This window comes from Otolemur garnettii, unplaced genomic scaffold (genome assembly GCF_000181295.1).
Source record: "Otolemur garnettii isolate 467f Iridium unplaced genomic scaffold, OtoGar3 scaffold00249, whole genome shotgun sequence".
Lineage (NCBI taxonomy): Eukaryota > Metazoa > Chordata > Mammalia > Primates > Galagidae > Otolemur > Otolemur garnettii.
The window spans coordinates 363,245-380,218 of record NW_003852644.1 but is presented as its reverse complement, the minus strand read 5'-3'; the positions used below and the strand labels follow the sequence as shown (position 1 = coordinate 380,218).

Below are 16,974 nucleotides of genomic sequence, written 5' to 3'. Positions count from 1 at the left end.
TTGTTACAGTGGTCCCTGGAAACTAACTCAGCTGGGGTGAAGAGAGGACTTGGGGAGCTTGGTGGAGGTGGAGGATGCTGACGAGGGAGGTTGAAGCTGGACAGGGTTGGAGGGTTAGAGGGTGGAGACTTGTACATCATCACCAGATCAGGTCACCAGGGTAGAGGGGCTTAGAGTGAAATGGGCTTTTCCTCTCCACACTCCCAGCTGTTTTAAATTGTAACAAATGTCTGAATGTATCAGAATGACTAGAGTGACTGTCACTAGCTTGAGAGTCCCTTTGATGCTCTGTGTCTCTAACTCCTTATGCACAATTTGCTGCTTGTGGAAAACAAAATATGGGATGGCAAATATGTCAGGTCAATATTAAACATTCCAACATTTATTAAGCTTTTACTTGCACCGGGCTGGAAGGGTGAGCAGAAAGCAGATCCCTAACCCAAGCAGGGAGGCTGGAAGATCAGACCCCAACGCCCTTACCGCCCCCCCTTAGGAAAGGCCCTCTTCACATTTTATGCACAGCGTTTCCTTGGGGTCATCCACATTAGGGTTTTACAAGCACATCTTTCCCTGTCAGTGGCAGCTGGCCTGTCGTCTCAACAAGTCCCATAAGCTGCTAGCTCTGTCCATCCTAAGCCACTTTGGGCCGCCAGTCCAGGGAGACACCTTAGTCGGGCTAGGCCACGGGGAGTTGCAGCTCAGGTGACTGCAGATGCCGTTGGTCCCAGACTCCACTGGTTCCTGCTCCTGGGAACAGAGTTCTCGGCCTCCCGGGGCGGACTCAAGGCGCTCGGTGGTCGTGTCTGCTCAGTGGGTCGGGAAGTGTCTCCGGAGGCCTGACAGGCGCCTGGGTGGGTGGTGGCATATGCTGTCCAGTGGCTGTCCAGCACACACCGGTCACCGGCTGTGGCCTCTGCGCCTGCGCCTGCGCTTGCGCGCTGGCCGGATAGTCGTTTGTCGCGCCGCCGCGTCCTGGCTCCCGGGGCCGGGCCAGCCAGGTCTGGGAGGGCCCTGCCGGCAGGGGAGGGGCGGGGCGCGGTGGCCAAGCCCGCCGCGATTTGCCCCCGCAGCCGGCCCAGGTGCGGCGGAGGCGCTTCTCCTCCGGACCCGGGGAGGTGGAGACGTGGGACGGACCTCATGGAGGCTGCTATCCCGGAGAGCGGCAGCGGAGGAGCCGCGGTGCAGGGGCCCGAGGGACGGCTGGCGCCGGACGCCAGGGTGCACTTCCGCGTGACGAGGTTCATCATGGAGGCAGGTAACCGCGACTGGCACAGGGCGGCGCGGACGGGACGTGGAGGCCGGAGCCACGGAGCCGCACGACCACGGCGCCAGGCTGGTGGACCGCGGCCGGCGGTGCTGGGGGCCGCTTCCTGGGGCAGGCGCGGCCGAGGCAGAGGGAAGAGTCCAGGCCTTCCGGACAACACCGCCTTAGCGGGGCCTGGGAGGTTCGGCTCCGGACTGCGGACCTCTGCCTTTCCTCCTCTCCCCGTTCACTAGGCATTGGGCCCTCAGGTAGACGCTGGTGCCCCAATTGCACAGACAAGGGTGCAGGCCCAAAGACAGGGCGTGGTTAGGGGCAGGCCTCCAAAGCCAGGCAGCTCCGTGTAGTCTGCTACGCTCTCTGCCACACCCCTGTCCCTGTGAACTGTACTGGGAGACAGTATGGCACTTGGTGAGCTGGAGTCTCTTGGAGCGCGTTGTACGGTGGTTCTGGCCACATCTACACCTAGGACCCAGGGTCCAGTCTGGAACCCTGCCAGGTGTCCACAGTGGTGATCGGTGCTCTGTTTCCAAGGCAGGGCAAAGAAACCACAATTCCTGGAGAGACACAGTATCTCGTTTGGCTGGCGGACAGTCATTTTCTACTTTTACTGCTTGCTGTGCACTCTGCGGGGCATCCAGCAAGTGTGCTTTCAAGCCAGAGAGCACAGAGGGTCTGAGGAGATGGTGCAGGACCCCTAATCCAGTAATCTAAATAAAGTAAACATTTACTTTAATTTGCAAAGAGTCACGAAGTGTATTAACGACAGCAGTATCCCATCAGCTGCTGCCATCCACCTGCTCAGAGAGTCATGTCAGTGGTACCACTTTACCTGCCACCTACTGGAATGAGGCTCCCATGTAGAATTGCCTGCATAACTGAACTTGAGATCTTGAAATGCAAAAAGCTCTTTAAATGTCACTTCCTGGGACTTCTCTATTAATGTGTTTCATGTACCTTTGCCCTTTGTAGGATGCTAAATACTGATCCCCTAAAGGTGTTCTTGTGCTAATCCCTGGAACGGGCAAATGTCTTTTTTTTTTTGCAGTTTTTGGCCAGAGCTGGGTTTGAACCCACCACCTCTGGCATGTGGGGCCGGTGCCCTACTTCTTTGAGCCACAGGTGCCACCCTGCAAATGTCATTTTTATATAACAAAAGAGACTTTGCAGAAATCATTAGGGACCTTGAGATGGGGGAGATTATTCTAGATTATTGGGTGGGCCTGGTGTAACCAGACCCATCCTTGTAAGAGAGAGGCAGGAGTCAGTCAGAGGACAATCCCACATGACAACAAAGCAGAGTTAGAAGATGCTACACCACTAGCTTTGAAGATGGAGGAAGGGGCCATGAGCCAAGGAACATGGCCAGTCTCTAGAAGCTAGAAAAGACACGGGAACAGAATGTCCCCCAAGCTTCTATAAGACCCTTTTGACACCTTGATCTTACTCCCCTAACGGCTCATTTCAGACTTCAGATTTCCAGGATTGTGAGAACATAAGTGTGTGTTGTGTTAAGCTGCTGAATTTGTGGTGATGTATTACAGAAGCCATAGTGAACTAGGCCACCTTCTTAGAAGAGTATGGTGAACATAATCTTAATGGGTGATTGTTGGTTGCTCTCCCCCTTCCTCTATATGGATGCCACTTAACTCTCTCTTGTTAATCCTAGTGGTCCAGACTTTTTTTTGGTTCTGTGACCCACTGCAATGATTTCCTTAGGAGCTGTTCGGGACTGGGGTGGGGGTGGGCTTTCACCCCTGAATAAACCCACTTATGCTCTGTCTACTTCTCATTGTGCTGGTCTTCTTCTTTGGTGCCCGGCCATGGCAATGAATGTTGTTTCCTCTGCTCTGCGTGTGGTTGCCCTTAGCAGTCACCCTGCTTGCTTTGCTTGTCTTTTTCTAATTCATGGACCAGGACGCCAATGCTGAGTATCATCTGTGACTTCAGGACTGGTGGCATCTGTTTGATGGCTCAGAGGTCTTTTACCTCTGCTGTCTTAGGATTTGGGTTAGGTGAGCTGCAGGGTGGGTGCCCTCTAGTTAAATGCTTGCTAAGGTGAAACCAGACACACAACAGTGTATGGTCCTTTCTAAGATTTTGTGCAGAAGTGATATACCAGTGGTAGTTAGACCCCTCAGGTCCTAGGCCTGGGCATGACCTAGGGACTTGGCAGAAGAGCAGAATCTGAGAACCCCAGGACACTGCATCTGAACACCCTCCCCACAGACTTTGGTAGCCTCTCAGAGTCTGAGAGCCCTGGGGACCTAGTGAAAGACAGAGTTCTCAGTCTCGCCTGTGCAGGGCCTGTGGCAGCAGCTCTCCTCATTGGCACAGGGGTGAGTGTGGGATTGAAGTACCCTCTTGCCTGCTCTTTTTGTGTAGGAGTCAAGCTGGGGATGCGATCCATTCCCATTGCCACTGCCTGCACCATTTACCATAAGTTCTTCTGTGAGACCAACCTGGACACCTATGATCCTTACCTGGTTGCCATGTCTTCCATTTACTTGGCGGGCAAAGTGGAGGAGCAGCACCTGCGTACCCGTGACATCATCAATGTGTCCAACAGGTAATGGCTTTTGGGCCAAGGCATTTGACAGGGCTTCCTGGTTTCTATCCCAGAGGCTCCCACTGGGCCCTGCTCTCCAGGGCTCAGCAATCAAGCTTAAAGAGGCACTTGGATGGGCTCCAACCAGGGCTAGAAACACTAGCAACCAGAGTGGGAGGAGCCCAGTATCAGGAACCCAGGGGGCTGTGGGAGCAAAGCCTGAAGGCTGCATGAAGGGTGGTGTGGGGCTTGGGCAGGCAGAGTTCAGCAAGCATTTCCGAGGAGACTGGGCTGCCACAGGCCCAGAACATACCTGAGAGAACCTCCTCCCAGTCTGAGCACGTGCACAGGGAGGCTGTGGGCCCAGCTAGGTGGTCATCCTATTTTGCTGATCAGAGAAACCAAGACTCAGTTGTTCAGGATCCTCTCTTGCCTTGCTGTGGGCACGTGGTGGCACAGCTAGGACAGAGCAGTTGACTTCGGGGGGAGGATGTAGGCACCCATTTAGTTGGTGGGCTTCCCCAAGACCCTGGGGGCCCAAGAGAAAGCCATGTGACCTGTGGTAAGTTACTGACTAGCTTTGTGTCATGGGCCGCTCCAGGAGCTCTAGTCATTAGGAAAGAAGACTATTTTGTTTTGCTGATTTTTAAATTAACAGGTAATGGAAAAAGTATGTCAGGGTCCCAGTGTGCTGGAGAGACTAAGACAAAGACAGGAGGACTGAAGGAGGGCAGGTGGTGTCCACCCATAACTGCCTGGTCCTCAGCAGGGGAGTGATGGAAGGGGACATATGGGGGGATCCCTAATTAGGGACACGAGGGGTGAGGGGGTTCTGTGGGGAGATTGGAAAATGAGTGAGCAGCTGGGAGGGATGAGTCATTGGCAGAGAGTTTTGATCGATGAGTGTGAATCCTGTTCATGTGCATCTTGGGGGTCTTGTGTAGGTGGGAGTGTAGTGGGTGTGTGCAGTGAAGTAGGACAGAAAGATATGGGAAGAAGGAAAGACAATCTCAGAATTTAATAACGAAAAATGCTCACTTTTCAGAACACATCATTTCTGTGTTATGTTTAAACACTTTCCCTGAGCCCAGAGTAAGAGTCCTGGGCATTGTCCCTGAGGTGACAAAGACTCTCTAGCACCAGGTTGACTGTGACAGGAGGCACAATTGGCTGGGTGTGCTGGTTTCCACTTCCTGTGGAGCCATCACCAGGAGCCAGCCCTTGCACTTAACATCTTGCTGACTGATAGTGGATGGCCCATTGGGCTAAAACTAGGAGCCAGCTTCTCTCTTCTGTCCATTCCTGTTTTCTTTTTTTTTTGTACACATTTAGTTTTATTGTAACAAAGCAACTTGTACACTTTTAACATTTAAAACTGAGCATCATCTTTCCTTCCCAGTGAAACAAAAGAAAATTTAAAAATAAACAGAACAAAATTACAATAGAGAATGTTAATTCCAAATAAGATCCTACAGGTTCTGCTCATTCTCCCATTTGAGTGGCAGGGCTCAAGTCATCATTAGGAGAGAATTTATTTTAAAAGTGTCATTTAAACTGCAAGGATGTCGCAGTTAACATCACAATTAAACATGCCAAAGGAGAAGCTGTGTTGTCAAAATGCCCACTTAACCCACCCAAACATCTCAAACCCACCCTCTGCTGACCTTCTATGCCCCATTTTTTAAAGTTTTTTTTTTTTTAAACAAGAGAAAGTAGACAGATACATGTTGGTAAATGCTGACTGTCCATATTCACATAGAGACACAGTGTACTCTCTGAGCCCAATATACAGAGAAAGGAGGGAAAAAGCTAGAAATAGAATTCTATCCACTACTACACAGGGGCCTGGCACCCTCCAGCTTCCAGCAGAGCCAAGGGAGCAGGTTTTTCTTTTTTCCCACAGAGCTCGGTGGGGTTGATTCCATACAGTTTTTGTTGAGACAGGAAGGGATAAAAATGAATTTGGAACAGAAACGAGTAGAGATTCTTTTCCCATTGTATTCTGCTCAAGGTATTTCCCCCCCAAATAAGTTGAGAATCATGGTGTAGAGAAAAGAGACCTCAAGAACAGGGCGACTGAGCACAAGAGGAAAAAAAAAAAGACTGCAACTTGCTCCCAGGGACTGGAGAAAATTTTAAAAAAGGTTGGAATCCATCAGTGTCCTGTTAGTCATCTTCTCCTTCCTCCTCCTCTCCTTCCTCCCCTTCATCATCATCTTCATCTTCCTCACCTTCATCCCTATCCCCTTCTTCATCAATATCTTCCAAACCTTCTTCTTCATCATCATCTTCTTCTCCTTCTCCTTCTTCATCATCCTAATCAGGAACCAAGTAGTACTGTAATGGATTTGGCCAAATATCTTCTTTGATGACCTCTCCTCATTCATCTGCACCTGCATCAGAATGGTCAGGAAACAGGTAAAGAAGCTCTCTGGTTCCTCATGCTGCCTCTTCCTGCTGGCTTTGTTCTGTGTTTGACTGGAACGTTTCGTCAAATCCTTGACAGATTTCCATTTGATTTCAGTGGACTTTGAAGATGGATCACCACTCTTGTTCAGATGAAAGTCTTTGGAGAGAACTTTATTTTCGAAGTAAGGGTTTTCATCAAAATAAAAATCTATTCTGTAACCTGATTTAATATCTTCAAATTCTGTCACTTCAACTCTGGTCAAATAATGCAGTGCCTCTTCATCCTCCTCCCCCAGCAGCGCAGACACTTGTGGATGGTTGACAAATGCTGTTACCCCCAAATTTGGGATTTTGGCGATCAATTCTGACCTCTTCTGAAAAAATGGTTGGCGGAGTTTGTTATATTTCTGTTCTACTTTCAAAATCTCCTCACTGGCTTGTTCATTAAGTCTGTCTATTTCATTTTATACCTCATCAATATGTTCAGTTGCTTCCTGCTATTATTTTTCTTTCTTTTTTGGCAATCCCTGAGAGCCCGAAGTTGTCCTCCGGTCTGGGAGCAGTAGGCAGTCTTGGTTTCTTCTTTTGAGGTGGGAGCGGAGACTGGCATTTGGGGGCCATGCTGCTGGGAAACTCTGAGAACCTAACCATAGATCTCCTAGCTTGGCAGAAAGAATCTCTGAAAACTCTCCATTCCTGTTTTCATTCTGTACCCTAGATGTATAAATGGCGAATTATCTTATAAAAATACAAATAAAATGATCTTGTGTTCATCTACTACAGAAGGACACTGCAGTTTGTATCTGTACATCACGTGACTTAAGGGTTCAACCAGTTCAAGCCATCTTGTTTCTCAGGGGAAACATCTCTGGTGGCTGTACATGCTGTCATTTATTCACAGGTACTTCAACCCCAGCAGTGAACCTCTAGAGCTGGACTCCCGCTTCTGGGAGCTGCGGGACAGTGTCGTGCAATGCGAGCTCCTCATGCTGAGAGTTCTGCGCTTCCAGGTCTCCTTCCAGCACCCTCACAAGGTACATGCTGGGGAGCCATGCTCTTTGTTCCAGGTCCTGAAAGTGACACCCCTAATGCTTGAGAGCCTAGCAGGTGAGGAGAGCAAGGTGGCCCTGGTGAACTGAGACTTCTGACTCCACATGCAGTGGCTGGGTCGGCTGGCCTCACCCGCCTGGCTCCTGTGGGTCTTCTCAAGCAGTGCTCATTCCAGCTTTTGCCTTTTTGGCCACTTGTCTAAGGCTACATACTGGAACTATGGGGCTCTATGGAACTGTTGCTCATCCCGTGGTTCACATGGGGCATGTGCTCGCTGAGCCTCAGGGAAGTGGGGCTGGTTTCACAATCTGCCAGAGTCTCTGTCCCTGTGAGTTGCTATTAGACCTCAGAGCTTGTATCCAGCTCAGTTGTGCTTAGAAAACTATAAGGAAAGCTAAGGCGCTTGAGTTAAGTACCATAGTTTTAACTTTTGGGAACATGCAAGTCTCAGCAGAAGAACCATTTCAAACAGCAGCAGGAGGGAAAGTTCAAGTCTTACAAGCACTTGATGTGATACTGTGGTTACCCCAGCTCCACATGCAGTTGGTTGTGGGTTGGGGCTCCAGGCCAGGACTTCTGTTCTTAATTGAAATTTTAATTGAGATAAGTACAGACCCTCCTGCAGTTATAAGAAATAGCACAGATCCATCCCATGTGCCTTTACCCAGTCTCCCAGTGGAAACACTTTGCAAAAGTGTCATACAGTGTCACAGTCAGGGTGTCGATGCTGACAGTCTGCTGGGGCCCCCAGCTTCACTTGCACAGTATGGATGTGTAGTTGTATACAGTTTTATCACACGTCTGCTTTCATGTAGCCACTAGCACAGTCCAGGTACCAAAACAAGTTTGTCACACAAAGATCCTTCCTGCTGCTGTTTATGTCACTTCCAGCTCTGCACACTTCTTTCCTAAGCCCTGGGAGCTTCTGGTTCCAGATGTTTGCACAGTAGCTTTTTGGTTGGCATAATGCTTGGTTAGTATCCCAGGGGAAGGTGGGAACTGGACTGGTGGCTTCCAGGTAGTGTCATCAAGGCGACAAGGCTCAGAGGACGGTGCTCGGGTCTTGGAGGATGTGTGATCCATGCCAGGACTGGGAACCAATCCAGGGAGCCTGCTGGCCCCTTCCCTTCTCTGGCCAGGGCTAGGGCCTAAGGATGGAAGAAAGTAACAGATGGAGCCTTCCTTTATGGCTGTGGTTCTCAACCTTCCTAATGCCACAATGTATTTTCATTGTTACAAAGGGGTTGCAACCCACAGGTTGAGAACCACTGCTGTATGGCATGCTAGCGTCCCACATACACATATGTCTTCAGGACCATCTGGGGAGTTCCCAATGTCTTCTCTGTATTGTGTGACATGCAGGCAGAGTGGCTATGTTCTGACAGTGGGAGCTGACAGCTGGGTTGGCAGTCACTAAGGTGTTGTGGTCGAGGACGGCACTGTTGTGGGTTCTTGGCACTAATTGGGAAGATATAGCTGTGGTCTAGTCCTCCTGGAAGCAGGTGCCCTGGGTGGCAGGCTGGGTACATGGAGCTCAGCACCTCTTCCCTGCAGAAGGAGGCGCTGGTCTTCACAGCACCAGGCCCTGCACGATTTCCTGGTGCGAGAGCAGGGCTCTCTGTTGGTGAGGGCTTCCCAGGGGCTGCTCCTGAGGATGGGAGTGGGCAGGCTCTGGGGTGGGTGTCCCTGTGTATTCAAACATGGCAACAGGGTGGGACAAGGGCCTTGGGAGACAAGGCCAGGAGAAGGCACTGGAGCTTTTTCCTAAGTGACCTAGAAGCCATCAGAGGGTTTGAACAGGGTGGTACATGATTATGACAGCTTGGATGTAGTAGTTAGTGGGTGGAGGGATGGCGGTGCTGTCAGTAATGCAGAGGCAGAGTGGCTGACATGCGTGTCTTTGCAGTACCTGCTCCACTACCTGCTTTCCCTCAAGAACTGGCTGAACCGCTACAGCTGGCAGCGGACCCCCATTGCCATCACTGCCTGGGCCCTGCTGCGGGACAGCTACCACGGGGGGCTGTGCCTCCGCTTCCAGGCTCAGCACATAGCTGTGGCAGTGCTCTTCCTGGCCCTGCAGGTCTATGGAGTTGAGGTGCCTGCTGAAGCTGAGGCTGAGAAGCCATGGTGGCAGGTGAAGTAACCGCTTGGTGTCTTGGACTGTGCCCTTTTCCTTTCAGAGGTCCTTGTTTCTTATTAATAATTCAGCAAGAAAAGTATAGGCTACTTGGGATCTTGAAGCTTGAAAATTTCCTGTTAAGATGTGGTCTGTGGTGGGGGAAGCTGGAAGTCCCGGGGCAGGGCTGGGCTGAGCCTGGGGACTCAGGCACTTGTACTAGAGTGAGTGGGACCTTGGGGCGGATGACAGGTTGATAAGGATAGGTGGCACGTGACAGAACTCCATGGGGATATGGGCAGATGACAGATAGCTGGATGGACAGCTGAGAGGGATAGGTATGCTGGAGAGGTGACAGGTGTTGTTGGGTGGGTAGGTAATAGCTAAGTGAGAGGGATGGTGGATCTACTTGGCAGAGAGGTGACAGGGTGAGTCCTTACCTCACTCACACTTACAAGGTGTGAGTTGCTGGATCCTGCATGGGGGTAGGTGCTGCCTGCCCTGTGGAAGGCCCCGGCTTCTGCTGCTTTCCCTTCTTTATGGCCTGTCTAATCCTCTACACCCTCAGTGATAAGTGCCCAGGCCACATCTGTGCCTAGAGCTGGCAAGTACTAGTAGCTTTGAAGACAGGCATCTGTAGTTCTTGTTGCAGGCCAGATGTACAGCCACTGGGCAGCATTGGACGGGGAGAGCATCTGTGTGGACAGGCAGTATGGCTCCGTGCTTAGGCTTCTCAGGGACTTTCAGACAGTGTGACTGCAGTGTCCTTGAGTGGTTGGAATTTGGTAGTGACAGAAACTCTATGAGGACATCTGGTTGGTATGACAGTCCTGGCCTCTTAGCTGCTGGGACCTACAGCGTTGTCACTTGTTCCCCTGGTGCTGGCTGTCCTCCACCTCTTTCTTTCTACTCTGTCTGCCTTTGCTTGCTCATAAGCTACACTAGTATGCCAATGCCACCTCTCTGTCCCATGTTCAGGTATCCAGACAGGAACATGAGCCCAAATAGCCCCACGCAGCCCCACCAGGAAGTTGTTTTCTGGGCAGCACAAACTCCCCCGGGATTCTCGAATTGGGAAGAAGTTACCTCTTTTGGGGTAGCTCTTCTTACAGCCTGGGGGCTTGTGAGGCATGAGGGCCAGAGGCCTGCCTTGTGACACACCTCTCCTCGTGCTCATGGGCAATCACATCTTGTAGCAGCTGCCTCTGTTGTCACTAGTCTGCCAGGGGCTCAGCAGGAAAGCTGGAATAACTTGCTGCCTTAGAGACCTCACACTTGGTGCAGTTGCAGAGACGCTACGCCAGCTCCTGCTACAGGAGATGCTGACCCTGACTTGCCAGAGGAGTAGGGTTGGTAGGGGGCTCAGAAATGCTGCTGGTTATCACACGATGTCATAGGATGTGGCACCCAGAGCTCTGCTGAGTGCCCTTCAGGCCTTTCTGAAAATAGGAAGTGCTTGCTTATTTCCAGCCATTGCTAGTCTTTGTCCTACAAACAGAAGTTGATGTCCCCAAACAGCGTCTTCTCCTAGGACTTAAGGCTCTGTCCTTTCTGCTGGTGTCTCAGGATTGTCCCCCACCATGAACTATTCTTTGTAATAGTGGTGACTTGGCTCAGCGCCTGTAGCACCGTGGTTATGGCACCAGCTACATAAACCGAGAGTGGTGGGTTCGAACCCAGCCCAGGCCATTAAACACCAATGACAACTGCAACAAAAAATCGCCAGGCATTGTGGCAGGCACCTGTAGTCCCAGCTACTTGGGAGGCTGAGGTAAGAGAATCACTTAAGCCCAAGAGTTTGAGGTTGTTGTGAGCTGTGACGCCATGGCACTGTACTGAGGGCGACATAGTGACCCTCAATAGTGAGACTCTGTCTCAAAAAAAAAGTGGTGACTCTATATTGCATAAAATGTCCCACATTAACTACATTGAGTGCACAGCCTGGCTGCTCTCATCTGCTGTACCGCACAATGTTTGTCCTGTGACTGGCTCGTGTCACTGAGCACGCTGTCATGTCAGCCATGCTGGAGCACATGCCAGTTTCTCCTTCCTCGTTAAGGCTGAATTACACCCCCTTCCTGGGGAGGCTGCATTTCGTTTGTCTGTTCTTCCCTCCGTGGGTACACAGGCTGCTTCTACCTTTGGCCCTGGATGCTTTTTAATGTTGTTTCTCATCTTGATGTCTCTGGGAGCACATAGATGGTGTACACACAAGCCTGTCTTTTCTGGAATATTAGTTTCCACCCAGAGCCCTGTGTGAGACAACCATGATTCCGGAGTTAGGGCTTGGAGGGTTTCTAGGTCCCCATCTCCCATCTGAGGTTGTAGGTTGGGGAGGAACCTAGGTTTGTTTGGGGGTTCAGAAGGGATGGATGTAGGTCTTGTTCTTGCTTTGGCTCAGCCCAAGGCCTTGACCTTGTTTCCCTTGGTTCCTCAGGTATCAACTTCCTGGCACAGGGCAGCTACAACATCTGACCAAAGGCTGTTGCTTTGCTTTTTATTTCCCTTATCATGGGGGCCCCAATAGTACCCTCAAGCTCAGTGATGTGCTGGGAGGACTCAGCACTCAGAAAAGCCGTCACACTCACAGTCATGGTTTGCTCCAGTGAAAGGACATGGGTTAAAATCAGCAGAGGTACAAGGTATACAGGGCAGGGGCTGGGGAGGCCAGGCGACAGCTTCTGGGTATCTCTCCCAGGGATGTACAATGGATGGTTCAGAATTCTCCTAGCAGCTATGTGTGAGCAGCAGTAGGTGACAGCAAGCAGAGTATTGCCAACTAGAGAGGCTCCTTACTGGGAGTGGGTCATGGAGCCCGCTGTGGCGCTGACCAGGTTACACTAGCTCCAGCCACCCAGAGGTCTTGCTGATGGCATGTGGCCCAGGCTGCCCCCATAAATCCTGTCATTAGTGTAGACTGCCTGGTGGGGTTGTAGGCCCTGTTGAACCATGATGCTCTTGTTAGGTTGGAGATTATCCTCCAGGAGTGGGCAGGGTCCAGACCTGCCCTTGGCAGGTACAGGGTGTGGACTCCAGGCTTATGGGTTGGCTCTTGCTGCACATGTCTTGAATTTGGGCCCCTGAGGAATTACCTCACAGTTTGTGAGCATTCCTGCACATAGTGGTCTGGATGTCCAGTCTAGGCTGTAAAACAGGTCCATGTACTCCTCAGGGATGGGCTATGGTGGGTATGGGGTCCAGGTTACTCAGCTGCCTATTTCTAGAAGTGAGACCCCTCTTGCCAAAATTCCTGGAGACCCTGGTCCTGGGAAAGCTGTAGGCAGGAGTTAAGAACCAGTGTTTTGGGCCCAGCTCTGTCACCAATTTGCTATGTGATCTTGAATGAGTCACCTCTCCTGTCTGATCACGAAGGCCTCTTCCATTTGGTATCTTCTCTGCTTCATGAAGTCTTTGATTTGCCTTAACAGGCTAGAACTGAACTGACTTGGCAGGAGAGCCACCACCACCACCCTGGATAGATAAGCCCTGTTTCCCTTTCCCACCCATGAAATGCGATTTTGTGCTTAGTGACTAGGGCCTTGTTTAACACAAAGGGAGTCTAATCGGAACCTTTTCCTTCTTCTTTCTAGGTATTTAGTGACGACCTTACCAAGGCAATCATTGATAATATTGTGTCTGATCTCATTCAGATTTATACCATGGACACAGAGCTCCCCTAAAGCCCTGGCTCAGGCCTGCCCAAAGAGAAGCCCAGGATGGTCGGCTGCCTGGGGATGGTGCCACCACATCGCCATGATGGCTGGTCCCCAGAGGACAAGCTGGGAGGACTGATTGTGCTGCTGGAGATGGGCTGGTGAAGGCGATGACACATGCTGCCACTTTGTCGCCAGCAGTCATGGTCCAGATGATGATGGGAGCCACCCCTCCAGTGGGCAGGCTGGGAGCACACTGTGTGCAGCTCACATGAGGCAGCCACATCTGCCCTTGTCCTTTGAGAGGACTCTGGCTACAACTGTGGCATGACATCATTGCAAGGACAGTCAGAAACAGATGGCACTGTGCCCCTAGGGATTTTTAAAAGCTAGCTTGTAGGAAGCGTGAATGTGCAACAGAGGTGGGACTTTATTTTGTGTAATAAAAGATGACATGAATCACGGAGAACCCTGTGTGTGCTCCATGCCCACATTGCCCCTGTGCTCCTCTCCCCTCCTGGATTTGGAGGCCTGGTGGCAGGTGAGCAGAAATTTTGGAAAGAGTGTGGTATCACGTGGTAAGCCTAGGGTTAGAGAGAAGCCAGACCTAATGAGATGTGACCAAAGGGAGGAAGGTGGGGTTTTAAATATCAAGACAGCCATCTAGATGGGGAGTCTAGACATACTCAGAACTGTGTACCCTTCTGCCTCCCCACTCAAAAGGTTCCTTTTCAGAAAGGCCCTCAGGACTTGGGGTATAAAACAGACCAGTGCAGGGCACACTCCTCAGGTGCCCATCAAGCTTGGTGTGTGTTCAGCATATGATGGCACAGGCCTGGGGACTGGTCTGGACACGGCCCCACATTTACAGAGAACTTCCACAGGTGAGCGGGCTCTGACACAGGTGGCAGGGGAAGTTGCACTCATCATCCCTGGGGGTGCAGATGGACTGGTACACTGGCAACAAGTTAGGACTTGGGTGACTTTACAAAGCAACTATGCTATCCGGCCTCAGGATGAGGAATCAAGGCAATGCCATGGCCCTCCCTTGGGGGTGGGCCTGCCCTGGCTGGCCTGGCTTCCATTCCATGGACCTCCCTGTGGGTTTCTCCTTAATGTGGGCTCATATTTTAGCTGTCACAATTGAGACTGGTTGGCCACAGGACAACATTTACTGAGCAGCTCCTGTGTGCTTAGTTCCAGCCTAAACAGATGATACTCCTTGCCATCCCCAAGGGAAGAGGAGATGAGGAACAATGAGGGAAACCCCCGGTGTGGGGAGTTGCCCTGGTCTGAGGAGCACTTGGCTGACAGAGTCATTGTTTCATGCTACTTGTGTCCGGCTGGGCATCTGCTTGGTGCCAGGCTCTGGCAAAGGAGTTTAGGTTTCTGAGAACTGATAAATGATGGGGCTGTATTGACCAGAGCATTAGCCTGGATGTCCTCTAAGACCCTGTTCAATCCTGGACACCTGGGTGACTGCATGCCACTTAGCTGTCCTGAGTTGCTTGAGGCACAGTGCAGTTCACCACAGACTTTTAAGGTGAGCTTTCTAGATTGCTCTGAATACAAAGACTGCCTCCTAGGATTGCCACTGTGTCTCCTGCTGAAGGACCCTGAGTGGCACATGTGAGGGGGTGAGGACTCTGGAAGTTTCTCTCTAGTGTGCTGTGACTGGGGCCTGACAGAAGTCTTCTCCATCCTGCATCCTGCCACCAGTCTGGGGATGCCACACTGACCTGCCATGGTAGGCACAGGCAGCTGTGACAGAAGATGAGCTGGAAAAGTAGTAGGGAGGAACCTAGATGGCAGCCCCCACCTCTACCACTGCCCACCCCTTGCTGTAGGACATGGATGGTGGCCTCCACAGTGCCATCATCATTCCATGCCTGCTGTCTTGTACTTTCCCCTGGATCCTCCAAGGTTGTGTGTAATGATGAGAGATTGAGATAAGATTTTCTAGAACTTAAAGCTTCCAGGAACTTCTAGTCCAGAGCATATCTTGTTGCTGTAAGGTGATCAATGTCTGCCCTTAAGAACTTCACCAAAAAACTATTAGAACTAATAAATGAATTCACTAAAATTTTAGGATTCAACATTAACACAAAAATTAGTGGCATTTCTATAAGCTAATAGTGAACTCTCCAAAAAGAAATCAAGAAAACAATTCCATTTATAATAGTTACCAAAAAATTACATGCCTAGGAATAAACTTACCCAGGGAGGTAAGAGACCCCCACACTGAAAACTATAAAACTTTTGTGAAAGAAATTGAAGAGGAAACAGATGGAAAGATATCCTGTGTCCATTAGAAGAAGTAATATAAAAATGTCCCTACTATCCAAAGCAAGCTACAGATTTAATGTAGTCCTTATCAAAATACCAATGAGATTCTTCATAGACATAGGGGAAAAAATCCTGAAATTCATATGGAACTACAAAAGACCCCAAATAGCCAAAGCAACCGTGAGCAAAAACAACAGCTGGGCAGGTGCAGTGGCTCACAGCTGTAATCCCAGCACTCGGAGGCTAACATGCAGTAGTCAGGAATTTGAGAACTGCCTGAGCAACAGCAAGACCCCATCTCTACTAAAAATAGAAAAATTAGCTGCGTGTGGTGGGGGGCACCTGTAGTCTCAGCTACTGGGGAGACTGGGGCAGGAGGATCGCTTGAGGGCCCAGGAGTCAGAGGCTGCAATGAGCTATGATGATGCCCCTGCACTCTAGTGGGGGTGACAGAATGAGACCTGTCTTAAAAAAAAAAAGAAAGAAAACATTTGGAGGCATTGCACTGCAAATGGGACAGAATACAGAATTCAGAAATAAATTCAGGCATCAACAGGCAACTGATTTTTTTTTTAAGGTATGAAATAAAGAATTTTATTCGATAAATTCATTTATTTGACACTACATTGGCAAAGATAAAATATTTGCAATCTCATAAAAATCACATTCTCATAATACTTGAACACATGGCAGTGGTTAAAAACAATGGATTATAGAAGGGACCCCAGGATTTTATGCAAAAGCACCCTACACAGAAAACTTACAGGCTTCTAACTTCTTTGAATCCACTACTACATGTGCTTCTTTATATTCATCAGCTTCTTCCAAGTCTTTTTCACTTTCTAACATCTGCTGAAGATCAGTATATGCAGCTTCCAATCTTTTCTGACAGCCTGGGATCATCAACTGGGACTCTGCAGGATCTCTGAGAGGTTCTGGCATAGAACCAGAGTGAGGGGCTGCAAGAAAGGAGAGGAGGCTAATCCAGGGACAAGGAGAGACTTTAATAGAGGGAAAAAGAGAAGTGAGACTGACCAGATGTTAGCTCAGCTCCCACACAGTGGCAAAAGCTTTTATTAGCCTTCTCAATATAGCTGGAGTGGGGCAGTGAGTCCAGAGCACCGCCTGGGCTCTCTTTAGTGTGAGGCGTATCTTTAGGGTCAGGATTTTTCATACATCACTTTTTGTTTAACCAAGTGCTTCACCATGCCAGCCTTGATTTTGATCTGTCTCATATGAGGATTTGCCATAGTCCCTTGAGAGCCATGGGAAGGAGGGGCAGAAAGCTGTGAGTGCAAGGGAGGACAACAGCACGGAGGAGGCAGTTGTGTCCAGCCCCCTGAGTTTTGGCAAAGGTGCCAAGCACACACATTGGATAAAATATAGTCTCTTCAGTAAATAATGTTGGGAAAATTGGATATTCCCATGTAGAAGAATGAGATTAGACCCCTACCTCTCACCATATATAAAACCCAACTCAAAACCAATTAAAGACTTAAATGTAAAACCTGAAAATAGGAGGATTCTGGGAAGATGGCCGACTGGTAGCAACCCTGGTCAGAGGCTCCTGAACAAAGGAAGAAAAACTGGTTGGAATCAGAATCTATGAAGTCAAAGACGGGGAGCTGAGCCCAGAAAGAAGTTCGGCAAG

General features: G+C 50.0%; 2 protein-coding genes and 1 pseudogene across 4 annotated transcripts; 1 reads left to right on the top strand and 2 right to left on the bottom strand.

The window, feature by feature from the left end:
• The first annotated feature begins 1,008 nt into the window (after nucleotides 1–1,008).
• On the top strand, nucleotides 1,009–13,490 carry CCNQ (cyclin Q). Of its 2 annotated transcripts, none has more exons than XM_003802531.3 (5): nucleotides 1,009–1,255; nucleotides 3,647–3,830; nucleotides 7,120–7,252; nucleotides 9,175–9,402; nucleotides 13,035–13,490. In XM_003802531.3, the coding sequence occupies exons 1-5, from the start codon at nucleotides 1,138–1,140 to the stop codon at nucleotides 13,062–13,064; spliced, it is 693 nt and encodes a 230-aa protein (XP_003802579.2). In that variant the 5' UTR covers nucleotides 1,009–1,137; the 3' UTR covers nucleotides 13,065–13,490. The 2 variants fall into 2 exon arrangements, with proteins under 2 accessions (XP_003802579.2, XP_003802578.2); XM_003802530.3 differs by having other exon boundaries at nucleotides 12,975–13,490.
• On the bottom strand, nucleotides 5,440–6,839 carry LOC105888273 (annotated as a pseudogene). The gene has a single exon (XR_002771225.1). The product of XR_002771225.1 is annotated as a protein SET-like (transcript).
• LOC111722418 lies at nucleotides 13,073–14,783 on the bottom strand (the record flags this gene model as incomplete). The annotated part of the gene is given in 3 exon segments (XM_023508472.1): nucleotides 13,073–13,226; nucleotides 13,228–13,357; nucleotides 14,777–14,783. Coding segments are annotated over 3 exon segments (291 nt in total), but the record flags the coding sequence as incomplete, so codon positions are not given.
• Between the last annotated feature and the right edge of the window lie 2,191 nt (nucleotides 14,784–16,974).